Source organism: Arvicola amphibius, chromosome 18 (genome assembly GCF_903992535.2).
Source record: "Arvicola amphibius chromosome 18, mArvAmp1.2, whole genome shotgun sequence".
Taxonomy (NCBI): domain Eukaryota; kingdom Metazoa; phylum Chordata; class Mammalia; order Rodentia; family Cricetidae; genus Arvicola; species Arvicola amphibius.
Window position 1 is genome coordinate 19,846,104 of NC_052064.1, and position 20,066 is coordinate 19,866,169.

At 43.6% G+C, this 20,066-nt stretch overlaps 1 protein-coding gene across 4 annotated transcripts in view; it reads left to right on the forward strand.

The window, feature by feature from the left end:
- The window catches only part of Arhgap28 (Rho GTPase activating protein 28), a 166,565-nt gene that overhangs the window by 80,565 nt on the left and 65,934 nt on the right, over positions 1 to 20,066 (forward strand). For all 4 annotated transcript variants that reach the window (XM_038315332.1, XM_038315334.1, XM_038315333.1 and 1 more), the window contains exon 2: positions 17,502 to 17,710. In XM_038315332.1, the coding sequence (XP_038171260.1) occupies positions 17,502 to 17,710 (209 nt within the window). The remainder of the gene's footprint in view (positions 1 to 17,501; positions 17,711 to 20,066) is intronic.

The window sequence follows — 20,066 nt, forward strand, 5'->3', positions numbered from 1 at the left end:
TGAAATCTTTGTAGATTGAAGACAGTAGGGTCATATATTCTAGAGCATAGAGCTACAAAGTGAGACTTTCATCTTTTAAAAAACTTTTTTACATGACGAATCTTAAGTTTACTGTATCTGGCACTAATACTGAGCTAGACCAAGGGAGGGCAAAATTAATCTAATGCAGTGGTTCTCAACCTTCCTAAATTGTGGTGACCCCCCAACCATAAAATTATTTCATTGTACTTTATAACTGTAATTTTGCTACTGTTATGAATAGTAATGTAAATATCTGTGTTTTCTGACCCCTTAGGAGACCCTTATGAAAGGGTCACTCGACCCCCAAAAGAGTCATGATCACTGTTGTAATGACTTCATAATTTCAAGTAGTTCAAAATTAAATACTTAAGATGACCTCTGTCTTCTGAATCCGTGGGACACCAGCGACCGGTCATTCTAAACGCTGCGCTTACCCGTGGGTCTCAGGATGCACCATCCACCTTCTGCCTTCTGCTCTCTAAACTCTAGACAGTTTTCTCCTTTGACAGCTCGTCTGTGAAAATTCAGCCTCCCCCTTTATCACTGAGCTTGGGGACTTCCTTCTGCCTTTGGACATAAGCACATTTTCATCTTGTGATTATACTGTTTTTCAGTCTTTTTTCTCGGTGTTCTCAGAAGGACAGAAATACTGAAAATCCACTTAGTGGATGTTCTGTCTTACCACATTTTTGAAATCTTTGCTTCCAAGGTCACAAAGATTCTGTTTTCTCATGGGTTTCTGTTGTTGACAGGATCTCACTCTGTAGCCCAGGCTAGCCTAGAACCCTAGCTCCTCATGCCTCGGCCTCTTGATTGTGGAAATTAATAACATGCTCCACCTGGCCCAGCTTGGAAGTTGGAAAAGATTTTAGTTTATATTGTTAGGGCCCTTTCCTGCTTTGTTCATGTGCTTGTGGGTGTGTGTATGTGTGTGCATATTTGCATGTGTGTGCCTCGTACACATATGTGTGTGTCTGTGTACGTCTGTGCATATTTGCATGTGTGTGCCTCGTACACATACATGTGTGTCTGTGCATATTTGCATGTGTGTGTCTCATACATTTTTGTTTTTCGATTAGGTGAAGCACCTTTCGAATTATCTATGTCTTCTTCTGCTATGTTTGATCTTTATGACTTATGCCTAAATTGTTGAACTTCTTGGCATAAAGATGTCTATCATATTTTGGTACTTTAATTTAAAAACCTATAGAATCTGTGGATTAAGTTCTAGTGCCCTGTAACACAGTGAGGTGGCTTTCTGTGTCTAAGAAGCTACAAGAAAGAATTGTGAATGCTCCCAACACACAAAAATTATGAATGTTTGATGTGATTCATATAATAATTACTCTGATGTGATCAATAAATGCTGAACATGTCTATCAAACACCGTGCTCTGTGCTAGCCACTATAGGTAAGCCTATAGTCCCAGATATTCAGACGGCTGAGGCAGGAGGATTGCTTGAGTATAGTAGTATGAAAGCAACTTGGGAAAAATAGCAAGACCCTCCCTCAGAACAAACAACAAGCAAGGAAACGATATAGAAGTATGTACAGTTACTCTGTACATTACAGTGCTAAAGTAATTGAAAAAATCCTCATAAAACCCGACAATAGAATGCTGCTTTATCTCCCTTGCAGGCCTTCCTGCTATTATCACACTTTATTATTATTTGTTTTTAATGATCAGTCAGCTTTAAGATGTTTAAACAAGAAAAACAATTTCTGTTTAAACCACAGCTGCCCTTTTCCCTTTGTATAGCCACATTTTTCTTCTTATTGGAGAACTTTCATTAATATTTTTATAGGGAGAATCTGTTGTCCTGTACTCATGTTACCTTTTTTATATTTTAATAAAAAGGTATATTTTTTTCCTTGTCATTTCCCTTCTTGGTGTCAAGACTATTCTCAGCTGAAGCTTTTAGGTGGGGGGAGTGACCCCCTTAGGATCACCAGAGCCAGTTTGTGGGTCTCTGCTCCCTTCCTCCTTGGTGTGAGCACTTAAGTGCTTTCCTGGCACCTAGCCCCTCTTCTAAACTCAGGTCACACAGCAGGCTTAGCTGGGGTCTCTGCTCCTATAGTGTGAGCTGCCGCTTTCTCTCCATGGTGAGCTGAGGTCATTGCAGGGCTCTCTCTTGTTTCCTGTCTTTTGAGAGCTTACTGTTTGTAGTTTCCTGATATTCAGTAGCTTAAGAATCACTTTATGAATCTGTGGTGTGTGTGGTGGGGGAGGTGGTGGTGGTAGAGTGTGTGTGTGTGTGTGTGTGTGTGTGTGTGTGTGTGTGTGTGAGAGAGAGAGAGAGAGAGAGAGAGAGAGAGAGAGAGAGAGAGAGAGAGGTGGTGGTAGTAGGGGGGAGATCATCCCAACTCTCCCTCCATCTGGGGTAGAAATTGACACGTAAATTATGCCACCTAGCAACCTAGCATTGTCCTGTTGGTCACAGGGCTCCCATCTGTGTTTGTCACTGTTTTTCCTGGTGCGTCTCTGTATGTTGTTTCTATTACTATGTCCTCGGGTTTCACCGATCTTTGTTAAGTATACCCAGTCAATGTTCTACTTCCTATTATGTTTTTACCCATGGTAATTTCATCTTTTATAACTTCTCACTTTTCCTTCCTATGCTTATGCTGTATTTTAAACTCGTAGGTATTTGGGACGTTTTAACTATAGTTCTTTGGACCTCTTCTGCCAGTCCCACCATCCCTGTGTCTTCTCTCCTGACCGACTTCCCTTTGGGTGTAGGTTGCATTTTCTACTTGCTCTCATCACTGGGCATTGAAACTCAGGAATTTCATGTATCCGAGGGTTGGGTTTGTGACATTTCCTCAAAGAGCGTGCAGCTGCGTTTTCACAGGTGATCACTTAAGGGTTTTCTAATACATGTGAACTTCCATGTTCCCTCTGTGTGTTCTGGGTGTTGGATCATAGTCATGGAGGAAAGCAGAAGCCTACAGTACCTGGTGTATTGTAATATATACACCAATGGGGTGATATATACACCAGTTTTGTAATATATTGCAATTGTAACAATCCAGCAATATGGTGATATATCCACCAGTTTTGTAATATATTGCAATTGTAACAATACAGCAATATGGTAATATATACACCAATTTTGTAATATATTGCAATTGTAACAATACAGCAATATGGTGATATATCCACCAGTTTTGTAATATATTGCAATTGTAACAATACAGCAATATGGTAATATATACACCAATTTTGTAATATATTGCAATTGTAACAATACAGCAATATGGTAATATATACACCAATTTTGTATTATGTATACCAGTATGGTGATATATACACTAATATGGTAATATGTATACCAGTAAAGCAATATATATATATATATATATATATATATATATATATATATATGTATATACTCACGTGGTAATATATACATACAGCAGTATTGTCATATTCACACCAGTGTCCCTGTATGTCCTTAGGCCTGCAATAAGATCTCTAGAGAATTATTTATTATTCTGTCTTTTCCAATAGGTTTCCTTTGGCCTGGTCTGGGAACATGTGATTCACGCACTCCTACTAGTCTCCAGTGGGCCCATCTGCCAATTCCAAACTGTTCCTTTTGCTGTTCTAGAGTGCCCTCAAGGTGCCCTGGCCTGCAAATTCTTGCTGGTTTAGCTTCCCTGAGATCTGATCTCTGTGTTGTCACCTATTTAGATGGCTGTGCTCTGGACATGCCTTGCTGTGTGCTATATTCATGAACTGCCTAGGAAGAGAAAGCCACACCCACTGGAGGCTCACTCTACGAGGCTCACTTTAGGGGTTCGCTCTGCTCCGTGCCATTGTAGCCCCGTATTCCATGATCACTGTTTTAATGATTGGTTTCCTCATTTGGCCTTTTTCTAGTCCTTCGCTGTGTGGGTTCGAGAGAGCAGTCTTGACTTCTGGGTCTCTGCCGTGATTAGAAGCACAAGCTCCCTTGCACATTTTTAAACACACTCACCTGCCCAAGTGACAATCTTCATTTTATTATTTCAGTTCTGTCTGCCCCTTGAAATGGCAGTGCAGGGATGCCCAAACCCTTTTGCTCAGATGTGTTTTTGCAACATCTCAGGCAGTGTCTGATGTCGCCAAACTTGTACCCTGTATTCATAAGCATCCATAAATCAGTATTTCATAAGGGAATGTTTGTTAATTATCAGCACCGTATTGTAGTCAGTGATTTCTTCTGGAACATTCCATCTTCTCTTTGCATCTGGTCTGCAGGTCACCTTCTCTTATACGTTACCCTCGGAGTAAATCCTTCGCTGCAAAAACTCGGCAGAAATCGACATTCTTTTTCTCTTTTCTGCTATGAAGCCGGAGTCTGGGTTGCTTGCTGGGAAAGTTGAAGCTACCGAGTATCTTTGCATAAATTTTAAAGAATTCACATAGAAGGTTCTTTTTTTTTTTTTGTCTTTCATGAAATACTGTTAAATTTATTGCTAGAAATATTTTCAAATTTTCAACCACGGGACTGGAGAGATGGCTCAGTGGTTAAGAGTATTTGTTTTTGCAGAGAAGACTGGTTTAGTTTCCACTGCCTAAATGGTAGCTCTCAATCATCCCCAATGACAGGGCCAGGGAATCTGACTCCCTCTTGTGACCTCCACAGGCGCAAGGAATACATACATACTTACATACAGGCAAAACACTCATACACATAGAGTAAATAAATTTAAAATTAAAGACAAGAGTGTCCCCCATCCAGTCACATTTAGAGGAATGTGGGTGAGCTTGAAGCATCCTTTCCTTTTGTACAGACCACCCTAAATTCATCTTAAGTCCCAGAGTGGGAGGGAGGATTGCATCCCAATATAGGAATGTTCTCAAGAAGGAAAGCCGCCAGGACTCTCTCTAGGGTGTGGGGTTGAAGAACAATGGACCATTGTCCTGAAACCTCATTGCAACATCCATAGGAGTGATAGTGAACCTCTGAAACTGGAACGTAGTTCCTGATGGATGGGGGGACTGATAGAACTACCCTGCTTGTGGGAGGTACCAGCACATAGGTTACAGCTGAACTCCAAGGGCATCCGAGCAAGCCGGTGCCAAAGGTACCAGTATAAGAGGCAACAGCACATTATTAAGGAAGGGAGAATTCACAAAGTAGGCCGAGGAGTGTGCTGCTCCTCCCAAGCAGAACACTTGTGCTAGGAGACAGATCTGCTTCTCCAGCGACTCACAGACAGCAGGCACTGGAGTTGCTCTGTCTTCCTGGCGGGCAATGGACCAGAGGACAAGCAGTGTGTTGAGAAAACTGGAAAGGGGCGAGGAAGGGCTGAGGGTTGTAAGAAACACATGTTCTCTTCGAATTTTTTGCATTGAAATTTCAGTGGATAGAGCTCAAAGGCTCCGAAAACTCCCCGGGAAGATTTTAGCAAAATATATATCATGAACCACTTGAGTAGAGTTTTGAGGCAGCTGGATCAAGTACAGCAGGACAATTCTAGTCCAGTGGCACTGCCAAATTGTCCACAGCGTCTCTGGATGTCCCTAGATGCTGAGTCTTCTTGCTGCTTCATCCAGGCCCAGTTTTTGCCATGTGACTACAAAACTCGTATTACTGTGACAGATGTTTGTTGGCGAACTAAATAAGTCATTTGCAATGCTACTGGTATGAACATTGTTAATTGCTAATTTGAGAGATAAAAGAAGAAAAGACCGGAGGGGAAGAGTAGAAGCCATCACTGAGCCAGCAATAGCCACTTCTGTGGCTTCTGTGGGTCATTTAGGAGAATTCTGGCTCTATGAATACCACGGTATAGATTGCTTGGCAACTGAGAGGACAAAGGGGTCTGAGATTCATCCTTGTTCTCTTAGCCACACCTTCCCTGTTCTTAGGGAGAAGAGGGTCCCAGTGCCCTCCTCTGGTTTCCATAGACACCTGCACACATGCACGTGTGTGCACAGACACACACACTAAACAAACAAATAAAAAATAAAAATCTTCAAAAAATGACCCACCGTGTTTCTAGAAACCAAACACAGCAAAGATGCTGTGTGAGCAAGCAAGGGTCCTGGTAGGATTTCCTATTATAATTTTCATTAAGCAAAATATAGGCAAGTTTTGGTTTGAAGAGAGCATTAGAATGGAAAGTGGAAGCAGAAATGGCAAGCCTTGCAATATCATTGGATCATTCACCAACGTCAAACGATTAAATGGCAGCCATTTTTTTTTATCTTTTTCTTTTTTTATTTAATATGGGGTTTTTTTATATTTAAAAATTTCCATCTCCTCCCCTCTTCCTCCCCCTCCCCTCCCCTCCACCCATACCTCCCCTCCCTCCCTCTCCAGGCCAAGGAGCCATCGGGGTTCCCTACTCTATGTTAAGACCAAGGTCCTCCCAACTCCCCCCAGGTCCAGGAAGGTGATCGACCAAGCTGAGAAGGCTCCCATAGAGCCCGTCCATGCAGAAGAATCAAAGCCCAGCGCCATTGTCCTTGGCTTCTCAGTCAGCCCCCGCTGTTGGCCACATTCAGAGAGTCCGGTTTGGTCTCATGTTCCATCAGTCCCATTCCAACTGGAGTTGGTGATCTCCTGTTAGTTCTGTCCCACCGTCTCCATGGGTGAACGCACCCCTCATGGTCCTGACTTTCTTTCTCATGTTCTCCCTCCTTCTGCTCCTCATCAGGACCTTGGGAGCTCAGTCCGGTGCTCCAATGTGGGGCTCAGTCATTTTCTTCATCTATCGCCAGGTGGAGGTTCTATGGTGATATGCAAGAAATTCATCCATATGGCTATAGGAACTGGCCTTTTTTTATATAATTGAAAGTAGATGCGATGAAATGCTTAATCATTTATGCTTTTGAAAGTGTATGAAGCTCACCAGATTGGCCATGCAGAGTCCATTCAGAAGTCACTGATCCTCAGAAAGAACTCTTGACAGCGGTAAAGGATGATGATGACGTTGCTAGAAAATTAGTGGACAGGGAGCTGTAGAGGAAGGAAGTATTCTGGGATGGGCTACTTCTCTGAAAGAAAAGGCTTCAACAGAGATCTCAGGGAAGAAATAGCTCTTTGTCATCCATGCGTGACTGATCAATCAGGGATTTGCAGTCTCCTGTCTACTGTCAGGAGCTAGATGACACTGATCCATCCAAACTGTCCATCCTGGTGTGTGGAGCCTTGGGGATTCTGGAGACAAGAGCCCCCCAGTGTGCTCAGTGTCAACCAGCAGGAAACCACTTATACCACTGTCTTCCGATTGAACTCAGAAGGAACTCCTTGCTTTACAAAATCCACACCAGTCATGGGTGGGGAGTGTGCTGGCCTGTGGCTTTGTTTGTCTTGCCCCAAGAGGTATAATGAGAACCAATTACGAGAAATGCTCTCACGGTTTGCTGTAGAAATATGTGAGATTCAGTACTCATCAATAATTTGAATGAGAGGGGGAAGGGGCATGGATTCCAAAAGCCCTCAGTTGTATGGCTGTCATTAGTAACATCAGACAGTTTGCATTATTAATGTTTGCAGGGAGTAGCACTAATTGTTCCCTTTAGATTAGATATACAGACATAGTTTTTAAGATGTTTTAGAGTTATCTGTGTTTTATGTATCACTTACATGTCTGGGGTATTTCGCATGCTAATTTGCCCTAGTATTAGATTACTTTTATAATGTCAGAGCCAAATCTTATTTTTCTTTGATAAAAATCTTAATAATTTAAAAACAATTTCAAGTAATTTATTTAAAATTGTATTTATCTTATGTGACCCTGTGTTAGTTACTTTTCTGTTGCTGTGATTAGACACTGTGACAAAAGCAACTTATGGAAGAAAGTGTTTATCTTGGCTCATACCTCCAGAGGAGACACAGTTCATCATGGCAGGGAATGCGCAGGTGTGGGGAAACACAGGTGTTCGGGAGGTGCAGGTGTGAGGAGGTGCAGATATGGGAAGACGCAGGTGTGGAGAGACACAGGTGTCCGGGAGGTGCAGGTTTGGGGAAGTGCAGCTGTGGGGAGGTGCAGGTGTAGGGAGGCTCGGGTGTGGGGAGATGCAGGTGTGAGAAGGTGCAGGTGTGGGGAGGCACAGGTGTGGGGAGGCACAGGTGTGAGGAGGCGCAGGTGTGGGAGGTGCAGGTGTACAGCAGACTGATCATGTCATTTCATATGAATGCAGAAAGTAGAGAGAGGAAACAGGAAGCAGGGTGAGGCTATAGAACCTCAAATCCGCCTAGTAGTTTTCCCTGCCTAGCTTAAGTTCTGCCCTGCTATACGTTTAAAGCAGTTTCTTTATTCATTAATGGTAATCACAGCACACAGAGGGGACATCACATCAACACAATTTGTTTTGACTAAAGCCTTTGGTCTTACTCTACAGAGGCATGAAAGCATGCCCACATGGGAGTTCCATTTTCCACCTTCAATGCATTCCATATATCACAGGAGAAAGCCAATATCTCGTTGCAAATGCCTTTTCTTTTGGATGATCTTACCCAACTGTGGCCCTCTTTGAGATAATCCGAGCTTCTGAAAGATGCTATATTGTGAGCTGAGGAACGTATTTGTACACTGTAAAGTATGCACTATATTTTTACAGATGCTCTTCAGCTTACCATGAAGTCTGGGCAAACCCATTGCACATTGCAAATAGTTGAAAGTGCATTGAATATACCTAACGTCTCCTTCTCTGTATTTATATACACTGCAGAGTGTTGCTTATTGTTCTCATGGTCACAGTGTTGCTCCAGCCCAGCAAGAGGATGAGTTAGCATCCGCAAAAACCCAGTCTAAAGAACGGTTTCTACTGACTGTACCTACTGTGTGGTGGTGTTGTTATTGTTGTTTTCAAGTCTAAAGCACAGTTCCTACTGACTGTACCCATGGTGTGTTGTTGTTCTTTGGGGGGGAAGGGTTGCTGATATTTTTATTGAGTCATGGTTTCACGTCCCAGGTGACTTCTGATGTCCACAGTGTGCTGCTCCTATGTCACTCAAAGACCCCTCAACATGTCCTGGCTGTACCCCACCCTCCTTTTCCTTGGGAAGGGGAGATGTGTGGTTCTGGTCCCATCTTTTGAAAACTTGTGAGTTGCTTGGGCGGAGGGCAATGTGGATTTGGTGGTTCCTGTCCACTTAGAGATGAGCTGTGCCTCCAGGTTCTGCTAGACAAGTCCAGGCCAAGGTAAGGCCAGCCACTGGGTATCCCTTCCATCCGGAATACTCCCAGAACTTTCTTTGCTTAGAAGGTAGTCTATTATTACTTGGGCATTCTCCATAATGGGGTGGGGTGAGTCTCATCTTGCCTTACCCCAAATGGCTTATTCAAGTATGCTTTCCAATTACAGAAGCTGGAAAAAGGTTGGCTACAAATAACAAAAACAAAAATAAAGCCGATTTTAAAAATAAGTGCCCCCCCATCACATTTCTGGAAATCCATAGATTGGCAACATCTGGTGTTGCTTCTGAGACACTGTCAGTGCCCGTCAGTAAAATGTCTAAGCTTTCTCTCACAGTGCTGGCTGAGGTGGCCGCTAAAGCGCCGGTCTTCTTGGCCACATCCAAAGAGGGCAGAGGAGAAGGGGTAGCCCGTGTGCCAGAACAATAGTACATTTCAATTAATCCCAGGAGAGGACTATTCTTAATGTGATTTGGGCCAGAACTGGGTCAGAGGGCAGGACTGCTTTAAGAAAATTAGGGAACAAACTCAGGTTTGGGACACTTTGACAAATGCATCTGGGTATTCTCATTTCCTTTCTTTTTCTAAATTGTTTTTATTAAACTATATATTTTTCTTCATTCCCCTCCCTTCCTCTCCCCTCCCTTTCTACCCTTTCCCATGGTCCCCATGCTCCAAGTTTACTCAGGAAATCTTGTTTTTTTCTACTTCCCATATAGATTAGATCCATGTACGTCTCTCTTAGTGTCCTCATTGTTGTCTAGGTTCTCTGGGATGTGAATTGTAGGCTGATTTTCTTTGCTTTATGTCTAAAAGCCACTTATGAATGAGTACATATATTTTTCTTCCTGGGTCTGAGTTACCTCACTTAATATGATGTTTTCTAGATCCATCCATTTGCCTGCAAATTTCAAGATGTCCTTATTTTTTTCTGCTGTGTAGCACTGATGGCTGAAAGACACTTAAGGAAATGCTCAACATCCTTAGCTATCAGAGAAATACAAGTCAAAACCACTCTGAGATTCCATTTTACACCTGTAAGAATGGCTAAGATCAAAAACACTGATGACAGCTTATGCTGGAGAGGATGTGGGGTAAAGGGAACACTCCTCCATTGCTGGTGGGAGTGCAAGCTGGTACAGCCCTTTTGGATGTCAGTGTGGCGATTTCTCAGAAAATTAGGAAACAACTTACCTCATGACCCAGCAATACGGCTGTTGGGCATCTAGCCAAAGGATGCTCAATCATACCACAAGGACGTGTTCAACTATGTTCATAGCAGTATTGTTTGTCATAACCAGAACCTGGAAACAACCTTAATGCCCCTTGACCAAAGAATGGATGAGGAAAATGTGGTCCATTTACACAATAGGGTGTTCTCATTTCTAACGATAAGTTAGAACACTGAGATTTCAGCACGCACTGTGGCCTGCCTTCAAATCTAGCTCCATGCAGGTTAGCAAATTATTGCATTATGATAATCACCACCGTGTGGGCTCAGTTTGCTGGACATTTCACCTCATCTTTACCCTAACGACTCAGGGCTTACAGAAAAGTCACAGAGACTGTGTGGTTAAGTCCCTATTTCACAGAATAGAAAAGATAGCGTATAGCGGTCCCAGAGTCCAAACAGGGCTGCTCGATGCTGGACCAGCTGACTTTAGAGCCCACCTCTAAATCACTGTATGTCATTTATTCGTTGATACAAAAATACGTATTGTCACACGTGGATCTACAGTTATTTCAAGGGACTTCTGGGATTAAAAAAAAATTTGCTTTGAAGGGGATTCAAAGGTCAGGACTGATGCCCCTGCTCCATTGTCACTGAGAGAGCATGTGTCCCCTGGGAAGAGAGAACATGGCTTTTCTGAGAATCTTGGAAACATTAGTGTGTCTAGTGTCAGTGTTGGAGAGGAGTGATGGAAGGTGGGCCCTGAATCTGAGGAAAGAACTCACTGGCCTTTAAGTCTAGATAATATAATTCATATTCATTATAACGGCAGCAGAAATTTCTGTCACGTGACTCTTGGTGACACCCTCATCAAGCAATGAGATGTGTAATCTTGGCATTGATGGCTTCAGGGGGCTGACGTAAAGATAAAATGGGATCCTGTGTGAGAGTAGATCGTCATGAAAAAATCTGCTAAAAATAAGATACTATAAAGGCTCACAAAATATGCGAAAATATTTTTAAAAGTCCTTAAATTTCTTTCAAAATTTTACTCTACAAGTTGGTTAAAAAAATTCATACCGGGCCGGGTAGTGGTGGCGCACGCCTTTAATCCCAGCACTCGGGAGGCAGAGGCAGGCGGATCTCTGTGAGTTCGAGACCAGCCTGGTTTACAAGAGCTAGTTCCAGGACAGGCTCCAAAGCCACAGAGAAACCCTGTCTCTGGAAAAAAAAAAAATTCATACCATGCATGGACAAACACAGCCTGTATGTGTGTTCATGTATGCACAGGTACACATGTGTGTAGGTATTTGCATGCATGTGTGTGCTTTGTGTGTTGGCCCGAGGACAACCTTGGCCATAATATCCCTCAGATGTCATCCACCTGTCCACCCTTTTTTTATATTTATTTATTATGTATACAATATTCTGTCTGTGTGTATGCCTGCAGGCCAGAAGAGGGCACCAGACCTCGTTACAGATGGTTGTGAGCCACCATGTGGTTGCTGGGAATTGAACTCAGGACCTTTGGAAGAGCAGACAATGCTCTTAACCACTGAGCCATCTCTCCAGCCCCACCTTTTTTCTCTTTGTTAGGGACTGGAATCTTCTTACTGGCTTAGAACTCATCACATGGCTTAGGCTGGCTGGCCAGTGAGCCCCTGGAATCTGCCCGTCGCCGCCTCCCCAGCACTGGGGTTACAAGTGTGGACCACTGCAGCCAGTTTTCTTTACATGGCTTCTCTCAGTTGTACCCTAGTGTTCCTGCCTGCTGGGAAGCCCATTTTACTCACTGGTCCCATCTCCACAGCCCCAATACAGCCCGTCTCAAAGACCGGTGGGCTTACAGTATGCTCCAGTTGGGACACAAACTAGGTAGAGATGGGCTGTAATGTCCATGGTAATTGCTAATGAGGACTAATATAAAAACCCTAACTTTTAAAAAGTGCACCCAAGAGCCATGGATCCAAAGGCATGGATGGGAGCCAAGTTCCAAAGCAGAGGACACTTGTCCTCTGTGAACCAAACCCAGTGGTCACTGCCCTCCTTGGTCATGTGTTCCCCTGAGTCTGTGTCCTCCTAGACAGAAAGTCACCTCTGCTTAAGTCAAGGGATTTCCCTGGCCTAGAGACAGCACTGAAGCTGTGGCTGGCTGGCTGCCCTGTTGTGACAGATTGAGGTCTCTGGGGATCTCTCTGTGGGTAATTTTGCTGACACTTCAGCAACAGAATAGGATGTGGCCAAACTATAAAGAGAGGGGGGAGGAAGGAAGGGATAGAGGGAAGGAGGACAGAAGGACAAAGGGAAAGAAAGACGGGGAGGAAGAGAGAGAGCAAGAGCACTATAGCCCTAAAGCCCTCTGAGCAGGGGAAGCCTAAAGTGCCCACCAATTTCCCCTTCATGTCTTTGAAACCAGAGAAACGTTTAAAACAAAGACAAATTCTACTTGGCCATACTCTCATACAACCTTGATGGAGCTGAAGGAATCTTTTCCCCCAGTCCAGCTCTCAGAGAGAAGAAGAGGGCCTTCTCTAGGTAAAGCCTCATTTATTTCAGCTTCCCGGGAAGCTTTTAAAGACAGTCATCCACGTCAGAGCACATTTGGAGAGCGGAAAGAATGTCTCCATAAGAACTGACTGTTCTCAGTCTGTGTTAGCAGCATGTCAGCATGCAGATGGTTGGCATTAAGAGGTGACCATTTCAAATAACGATAAACGCTTTAACAAAATTAGATGAAAAGATGGCCAATATTAAAAAGTGAAATTATGGATAATGTCAACAAAGAAATAGAATCTTTAGAAAAGAGGCGATAGGAACACTTGATATGAAAGATACAGTGTGAACTGCAACCTTTGTTGGATGGACAAACAGCAGGTTAGTAAGAAAAAAAATGTACTAGAGAAGAAAAATTCCTTAAATGAGCATGGAGAAAGCTGGGGGCATAAAGCAAAGTATATCATGGATGAAATTTGGGATAGTATTAAGTTTTTCTAACAGCTGTGCCTTCAAAAGAGAAGAGAGAGTCCTACAGAAAAAAAAATAATAAAGCAAAAAATACAGCCCAGAGCAGTGGTGTGTGTCTGTGACCCCTGTGTCCTTGCAGGGAGATGGAAGGAGGCTGGGAGCCTGGCATGTGCGGCAGCTGAGCGGAGAGAGTGGCTAGCAGAACATCCGTGGCTGCAGACACTGCCAGCAGACAATATGGACGTGAATAGAAGGCAGTGAATTGAATAAATCTTTCTCGGGAGAAAAAAAAAAACCTTTTCTGGAGAAATAAAATCTTTTCTGTTTTAATTTCCCTTTGAACATACAGCTATTCGCATACCCTTTAAGATCCACGTTGAGCCTTGGAGTGTTTTCCTAGCTAAAGTTGCTGCGTGGCACAATTGCAGTCTGTTTTTCGTGTAAGATTTTCCTGGCATTGTTTTGGTCTAAAGGAAGAAAAAAAATACAAACATCTGATGAAACCTAAGCATGAGTCTGCCCTAATATGGTGAGGTATGAGGCTGTAGGCCACGTGTCATCCAGTCGTTGTATGGCCTGGGGACCAGCACTACGCAGTGCGTCCAGAGGGGAGGTTATGATCTGTACGTGGATGAAGACGAGCTCTCTAAAGCCCTTCCCACAAGCACAAAAACTCTTCCTAGGCCTTTTGTCTCAAAAGTGCTGTTTGGCTTCCTTGCCAAAAATAATAGCTGCTACCACAGCTATGGGATTCTTCGGATGACTGTCTCTGTCAGCTGTTCAAGAGCAGTGTCACACACACACACACACACACACACACACACCTGTTGTCCCTGCTGTTAGCAATTTCTTGACGGTCTCCTTGGGATTCCATTGATGCGTGGGTAGGGAACTCCCCTATAACCAAGCTCACGGTTTTCAGCCCTAAGCTTATCCTCCCTTATGGTCTTCTTGTTATTTCATAAGTATGTGATTTCAAACTTCTTCAGTTCTTGGGCACATTTCCTATTTCCTTAGCTTTCCAAGGTAAATTTTTCTACTGTCTGCAGTCATTGACATGACATGCAAAAAAAAAGAAGTGTCTGGCATATTTTTTGAGTAAGGAAAGCAAGAACTGTTACAGGGGCCAAAGAGATGACTCAATGATTAAGAGCACTGGCTGATCTTACAGAGGACCCAGGTTCAGTTTCCGTCTCCCACATGGGCTCAGAGCCATCTATAATTCCAGATCCAGAGCTGATTACCTCTTCTGGACTCTGCAGGTGCCATGCAGGTAGGCCAAAATACCCACACACATAGAATAAATGATAATAAAAATTTTAAATGAGTGATATTAATATAATTCAGTATGGGAAAGAGGCTCCATTTCATTTTATATAATTATTGACTTTAAATTTATACTTAGAACATATTGTTAATAATTCTTAAAACTTAGTCTGTGTTAAAACTGTAAAACTATAATTTTTATAAGTCAGATACACATGCATGCATGTGTGCACACATACACACGCACGCACGCACACAGTCTGGTTCTAGGGATTAAACCCAGTACCTGTACATGTTGTGCTGTGATCTTCCATCAGACCACGTCCTATGACTGTACGTGGTGTGTATGTGTGTGTGTGTTTTTTAAAAGAAGTTAAACCATAAAATCCACCATTGTAGAACTTTCTGGATAACCATATGCCTTTCTCTAAATAGACTACTCGGAGGACAATGGACAGTAAGTAATGGTGCTGGTTTCATGGTTACAAAAAACCTGTGTTGATTTACCAGTACCTTGTGAATTTGTTAGTGGTGTTCAGAATTAGTCTTGTTATAAAAGGAAAACACAGCAGCCATCCGAACCTTAAGGGCAGCACTGTAGCCTCTGGTCACAAGTGAGACTCAGCTGCACGAACGGGACTGCCTTACCCAAGTGTGAGGAACTCAGAGAACAGTTTATCAGCAGTTTATCAAACAAGGCTGCCCCCAAATTCTTTTTTATTGCTCAACACATTTTTTAGAGGTGAGTATTTCATATTTTTTTTCTAAAATGTTTTGAGATTTGAAAAGCAAATTTTCTGCTGCCAGTTAATGTCGGAATTCATTTAGGAACAGACTTCGGGAAAAGGTCAGAGACACAGGGTCAGACTTTTCCTATGACGATGATTCAGGTCTAGACAATGTGGAGAGACGGAAGTTTTCGGGCACATTAGTAGGGTAGTACGCTTGCTTCTCTTGGGTAATCTCATGTGAATGGACCAGTGAGCTTTACTGGTGCTGCAGGCCATGGCTAAGGTTGATGACAGTCCACTGCCCTCCTGCTTATCAAATGCCATAGGAGGCCCTAATGGCCAGAGTTGGGTACCACTGTGCCTTTACTCTGGTTAACCCTTTCCAGTGTGGTGGTGTGGTGTGTATTTATGTGTGGTACGTGGGTGTGGTTTGTGGTGTTTGTATTTGTTAATTGTGGTGAGTGAGGTTGGGTTCGATTTGTGGAGTGTGGTGTGTGTGTGTGTGTGTGTGTGTGTGTGTGTGTGTGATCTGTTCACACATGATGACCAGGAAGGAGCCAGGTTGACAATCTCCTGTTCCAGGGTTTGCTCCCACTGACAACCCTGACTAGACTACATAGAGGTACCGTGACCTCTCTGCTGAGGTGCAGACTGTCAACACAAGGGCTTTCAGGGATGGTTCAAGAGCCAAACTATATAGCAAATAAGAACACAGGATTTTATTGCATAAAGAAAGAAATTCAGACTTCATTGTTGGGGACCAAGGTATTCCGGATAAGCAGTCTGCTCTCAGGAAATACATATAGTATTTGTCAATTATGTACCTGAAAAGTAAAAAGTCTATTTTGTGTTAATTGGTGACGACATTTTGACATCTCTGTAGCTTACTGTGTCTCTTTTCAAAGCAAGCTTCCTTCGACTGTTTTTATGTTCTGGGTGTTTTACATGTGCAGCCAACCCCATGAAGCCACTCAGGGCTTGGCCTCAGCTGCTGCTCTCTTACATTGGCGGGGTGCTGCCTGGTAGTGACTGAGCATGGGAGGAGCAAGACAGCCCTGCTCAGCCATCAGACCCTCACTTAGTGGGGATTTGCTTCTCTCCATTTTTGCCAAGGGTCTCTGAGCTCTGGCTCTTTGCCCACTTCCACATCCCTACCATACCACGGGTTCCACATGATTTGTATTCACTGCTCATAATCTCCATAGCTGATTTTATAAAATTATTTACAATTAAAAATGTAGCGATAATGTTTACCATCTTAAGCATTTGTAAGTATATAGTCCAGTGTCATTAAACACAGCCCTAATATGCAGCTGTCACCATCACAGATCTCTTTGCATATTGCAAAACTGAGACCTTAACTGCCTACCCCTCCCTCACTCCTGGCAACCACTTTCTGTCTCTGTGAATTTGACTACACTCAGTACTCACAAAAACACAATCGCACGGTATCCTTTGAGACTGGGCTCATTTCACTTAACACAGTGCCTTGAAGTTCTAGCCATGTGGAAGCATGATTCAAAATGCCCTTTCTAGGGCACTCCCTACTGATGGGCATTGAACCCAGAGCCTCGCACACGCTAGGTAAGGGCTCTAGCACTGAGCCACAATATGCGAAGTACCACCCCATGGTCCACCACACCTTGTCCACTTGCCCACTGAGGACCACCTGCTGTGAGTGTATAGATGCCACTTTGAGTACCCGTTTTCAGTTAGTGTGGGGTGTATTCCGGAAGTGGAATTGCTGGATTATGTGGTAATACATATTTTAAAAGTTATTTTTGAGAGGCTGTAGTAGTTTCCCAAAGAGACCGAGCCATTGGATGTTTTCCACCAACTGTACGCAAAGCTTCCAGCCTCTCCGCAGCCTCGCCAGCTCTTCCTACCTCCAAGTGTGCTATCAGCTGACTTTCTACCCCTTTGCCCTTATCTAAGGCCCTTTACACAAACAAGCTTCAGTTGTACACATTTCTCCTAGAGCTGTAACCTCCTGTTTATATGATACTTGTTTTAAAAATTCCTGTTAATGTTCATATAGTTATACAGAATTGTTATGAAGTAAGGGGGCAGAAATGGTCCTCACCAAATGGTGCTCATTCGGGCAAGTCTCTCCCGCTAGCCCTAACAGCTCTCTGTTGACAACTAGATTCTGTTTCTTCAGTGACTTTGCACAGGCCCGTGGTTTGATGCAGTTGTTTTTCTTTCCCCAGAAAATCCATTCCTCGCTGCCGAAGAATTAACAGGATGCTCTCCAATGAGTCCCTGCATCCGCCTGCCTTCAGTCGCTCCAACTCCCAAGCCTCTGTCGACAGCAGCACGTCGGTGGAGGAGTTCTGGCCAGAAATCGGGAGTATCAAAGAGAGCAGTGTGGGGGCACGGGAGGAGCAGCCGCCCACCCCCGAGGCCAAGTCCGTGGATGGTAAGAGCTGGACCTGCCCTTCAGGGAAGAAGTCAGCCCACCAAGTCTATCATCAATAGAGATGGGGTACCTGCTGCTGGCAGTGAGGGAGGGCAGGCCACAGTGCCGTCCAGACAAGAGTCCTTAAGGATCCCTGCTCGGGGGTGCTGTTCCCTAGGGGTGGTCTCCTTTTCATCAGACAGACTGGGCACGCTGATGCTCTTGACATTTACATCTGTGGACTTGACATTTAGGGTAGAGAGAGTGCTGGGAGGTAGAGAACAGGTGAGAGATTTGCCTTACTGATTTTAGAGGGAAATTACTTTGGAATGTTTGTTGGTATTATTAATATATTAGACTGTTTGGTACTCCACAAAATAAAACCATGTTAAGCATTAAGGGTGGAGACAAAAGCAAAAGCAAATAAACACACAAAACAACAAACAATCCAAAAAGAGCATAACGGTTTGGAGGTCCCAGAGATCAGGATCCTGGGCTGAAAGCACAGCCCGGCGCATCTTGCCTGGCTTGACCTTGTGGGTGTATAAAATGTCCAAGAATTTTTTCATTAATTAGTAGTTAACTACCAGCTTGAAAAGCCTTCTCATCCTTCATCCTCTTGTCTTGGTGTTTCCCAACACCAAGATAAGATCACTTCTGTGATCAATTAGAACCCTATAGACATGAACAAGAAACCCTCACATATAGTTCATGAGCATCCGTGAGCATCTGTTCTAGGAAATAGTCTTCCCAGCAAAGTGTGTGCTTATTCCCACTGCTCCCATCCTTCCTTCAGTTTTTCAGACAGATGTTTGAAGGCAAATGCCTCTTGTCCCATATTCCTGCTTTTTTTTTTTTTTTGCAACCCAGTAACCTCCAGTTCTACCTGAGGCCTCAGGGTTTCCTGGCATTCTCTCCTTATAAGTAACTCCCTTACGTGACGAGAAACCGGGCTCTTACTCCTGCCATACATTTACCATTTGTTCAAGCCCAAGGGCGACGGAAAATATTTTCTGCTAGCCTAAACTGCTATAAAAATGCAGGTTTCCTAGCTAGAGTTAATATTCATTTGCAGGTGTCGCTTTAGAAGGACTTGTAAAGACGTCAGGATCCTAAGTGCACAATCCAGTGGCCTTCGGTGAAGGCAAAGGCATGCACTTCTCTAAACCAACATGGATCAAGATTCATTTGGTCAGGTTGAGTCACACATGTCTAAAACCCCAACATGCATGAGGCTGAGGCAGGAGGATCACTAGTTTGAGACCAACCTGGGCTGTGTAGTACCTCCCAGAGAAATGTGTCTGCGGGGCGGGGGTGGATTCCATTCAACCAGGAGACTTCCTGTTTCATTCTTGTCTGTCACACGTCTCCGAATGACACTGTCTAGGGCCAAAGGTAGCCACGGTTCCCATGTTTGTGGGTCAGAGGGATTATGTCACCGTGCTCAGTGCTTAGAAGATTCAGTTAGCATATCAGTAGTTCATTGCTTTTTAGTTCTGGGTAGTTGGCGTTTCTTTCTAGGGATGCATTAACAAGGTGCCACAAAATTGGGTGGGCTTAATGACATAAATGTATTCATCACAGTTTTGAAAGGTAGAGCAAGAAGGCCAGTAAGGTCTTGCTATCTGAAGCCGTCAAGAGCATTCTGCCGCTGCTGCCTTCCTGGCTGGGGTTGAAGCTGGCGGCCATCGGTGCCCTTGGCTCGCAGGCAGCACACTGTGTCATTCTCTGCCTCAGACTACTCCAGGTGTTTGCTCTGTGTCTTTCTCTTCTTCAAAGGTGCCAGCTGTAATGAATTAAAGGGCTCGCTCTATTCCAGTATGGCCTCACTGTAATTTGGTTTGGCTAGGGGTTTGTTTGGGGTTTCGCTTTGCCATGCTTGGCTGTACAAGTGCTCTCTCTGCCGCTGAGCAACTCCCAGCCTGCACCTCCATTTCTATATGTGTGTGTGTTTTGGGAACTGTCCTTTCTTTCATTTTTAATGTTTATCTTTATTGAAGTATGACAAGTAAATTGAAATTGAACATTTTTATGATATACATGTTTTAATGAACATATACAAGCCATAATTTATATGTAAGCAAGACTCCACTCAACGGTGCTGAGGGTTGTGGTTTCAGCAGATGTCGGGGTAATTCAGCTCTTCACCGTTTAGTCCACGGAATGAGTACATCACGTCTTTCTGACCTGCTAATGGCGGTGTGGGTTTTCTTGGTTTATAGTTCAAGCACTTAAGATGGGTGATTTGAAAAATCTTGTAGAAATTATTTGTGGATATGCGTTTTTATTTCTCTCAGATGCATGACTTTTTTATTAAATCTTTAACTATAAGAAACTGCCAGAATTTTTCTGGAAGTTCTACCATTTTGCACCCTTC